We start from the raw sequence: 2500 nt of genomic DNA on the forward strand, positions 1-2500 counted from the left end.
GCTGGGTGAGTAGCTATTGGTTCTGCTTACTTCCACCCCACTGCAAATTCTTTCAAGTGTGGGCATCTCATCGAGATGGTTTGCCTCGGTCTACCCAGCTTACATGGAGGCTCAAGATGTGTGTAACGAGAGAAGGAAAGGGATGCCTCACTCTTCCTTACCACTGGTGTCCTGTGGCCACCTCGAGCTCGGTTCTAGTCAGTTTTATCCTTTCCTCTTGTCCTTCAAAACATTAGCTTGATTGTGTTCCCATCTCTTCAGCGTTTTGAACCTCAGAGTCTTTTCTGATTACATCCCTGCTCTCACCTCCACATTGAATGCTATCAGAGATCATCGACTCTACAGTGTTAGCTGGCTTCCCTTGCTCTCTGCTTTTGGCTAAGCCAGGCCTCTCGTTTCCTGAGATCTTTGCTACTGTTAGTCTCTGCTGTGCTTTGCCTACATAGGTGGCAATTTTTATTAATTGTGAACAATTAATAAAATTAATGTATCATAAAATAAACGATTTGACAGACTACAGTGCTGTCAAGGTAACAAACGAGCTTTTCATAGCTCTCCCATGATGAAAACCTTAGCTCTGTTTCCTGCTGATCACATTACGTGTAACTAATGATCCTCCCACGAAAGCTATCTACCATATATGGTCAATGTAGTTTCTCTAGTCTTTCTCATCACCGTCTGTACATTTCTCTGACTGCAGTCATCATAAACCTTTGAACATTTCTTCACCACGCTAATCCTTGGTTTTATACTCACTTCCTCTGCATGGCTGGAAAGCTAGCTCCTCGCTTATACCATCAAAATCTTGCCTGTGCCAGCTAGTTTTATGTCAACTAGACATAAGCCAGAGTCATGTGAGAGGAGGGAGACTCAACTGAGAAAAGACCCCCATAAGATCTGGCCCTGGGACAGCATGTAGAGCATTTTCTTAATTAGTTATTGATGGGGGCATGCCCAGCCCATCGTGGGTGGTGCATCCCTGGGCTGGTGGTCCTGGGTTCTATAAGAAAGCAGGCTGAGCAAGCCAGGAGGACCAAGCCAGTACACAGCCCTCCTCACGGCCTCTGCCTCAGCTCCCGCCTCCAGGTTCACACCTGGTTTAAATTCCTGCCTTGGCTTCCCTTAACAGACTGTGACTTGAGATATGCAAGTCAAATAAACCCTTTCTTCCCTCCCCAGTTTGCATTTGGTCATGTTTCATCATATAAAATAGTAACCCTAACTGAGACATTATCTGTCTCCAACACAAAACTCAGACTTTTTTCATGAAATACTTCCCCAGTTGAAACTCAGTCCTCAAGCAAAGGTGAACACTGCCTTCTATAATCTCTCTCTCTCTCTCTCTCTCTCTCTCTCTCTCTCTCTCTCTCTCGTATTGGCCAATGTCTCTATCAACTCTATTTGGGGGGACATATTTCACTCAATGTTTTTTCCTGCTTGACAAAACTGTTTCGGTTAGAAAGCCCTCGTAGTAATGAACCAACTTCCTGGTCCCCCTTTCCTTTTGAACAATGTCATCAGTACCTGATCCATGAGATAAGGAAGAACAAGATTCCATGTGTGTCTATTTGGGTGTGGAAGATGGTCTTGAAAATGCTTCTGTAGTGTGCCTGATGTGGTACGCTGAGTATCTGGACTGCTGAGTTCCTGGGAGTGAGGCAACATGCTGACTTTCAATAGAAAGCTCGTGGTTCGAGTCGGCCCTGCAAAACCTATGCTAGTCTCCTCTGGATCAGTAAATGTCATTTCTTTATTCAGACAACTAAACAAGGGAGAGAAAGGCTAGTGAGAAGAGTTTTGACCAAGAAATGTATGATCTGGCAAAACAGAACCAGTTTCACCGAGTGAAATAAATTGAAGGGTGGAATCAAAAATTCTAAATCCAAAAAAAAAAAAAAAAAAAAAGATTTCCCATTCTATAACAGGTCGAAGGATTTTTTCCTCTAAACCACGAAGGGTGTCACACAGAGAACTTCAACATGTTATTTCTATTCATCTCAAATAAGCGCCTGGTTGTTTCCCCACATTTCCAAACTAGAGACACAACGGAGTTCTACTAAGACACTCTCTCCTTTGTCTGTGTCCTACCCTCTGCCCATACTTTTGGGGAATTTCCTTTATTAAACTCGAGTGTTCCTCATAGCTTACTCCCTCTAATACTCAGACACGAGTGACTGTCTGAGCAGCTTTTGCGGTCATTACACACTCATCCAAGTAGGAGGGATATGAGGAAGGGAAAAGGCAATGAAAGAGAGACAGACCGCAAAACACAAGGGGCCCAACATGCCTTGTTCTGTTGCCTTGACAACACTGTTTGTCTAATCATTTAACACTCAACCAAAGTACTTACTACATCTGGAAGGTGGAATACGTGCACGAGGGCCCCATGAGGACACAGCCCATCTTACGATCTCTCTGTAGGAGAAAAAGAAAAACACTAAGGACTAAGACAAATCCAATCAACAACAGACAGAAGAGAGGTGGGCGGAAACACTGTGAG

The 2500-nt window shown here is 44.0% G+C and overlaps 1 protein-coding gene and 1 long non-coding RNA gene across 4 annotated transcripts in view; one reads left to right on the forward strand and one right to left on the reverse strand.

Annotated features, from left to right (window-relative positions):
• Nucleotides 1-2500, reverse strand: part of Gucy2c (guanylate cyclase 2C) — an 80582-nt gene that overhangs the window by 66462 nt on the left and 11620 nt on the right. For 2 of the 3 annotated variants that reach the window (XM_039107137.2, NM_013170.1), the window contains exon 3: nucleotides 2351-2415. In XM_039107137.2, coding sequence (XP_038963065.1) covers nucleotides 2351-2403 — 53 coding nt within the window. In that variant the 5' untranslated portion in view covers nucleotides 2404-2415. Of the gene's footprint in view, nucleotides 1-2350 lie in introns of all 3 variants that reach the window. The other variant, XM_063285634.1, reaches the window with a different exon arrangement.
• LOC134486648 (uncharacterized) overlaps nucleotides 1-2500 on the forward strand; it is a 31296-nt gene that overhangs the window by 14003 nt on the left and 14793 nt on the right. The gene's annotated exons all lie outside the window — the stretch shown is intronic.

The sequence above is a fragment of the Rattus norvegicus genome, chromosome 4, assembly GCF_036323735.1.
Source record: "Rattus norvegicus strain BN/NHsdMcwi chromosome 4, GRCr8, whole genome shotgun sequence".
Lineage (NCBI taxonomy): Eukaryota > Metazoa > Chordata > Mammalia > Rodentia > Muridae > Rattus > Rattus norvegicus.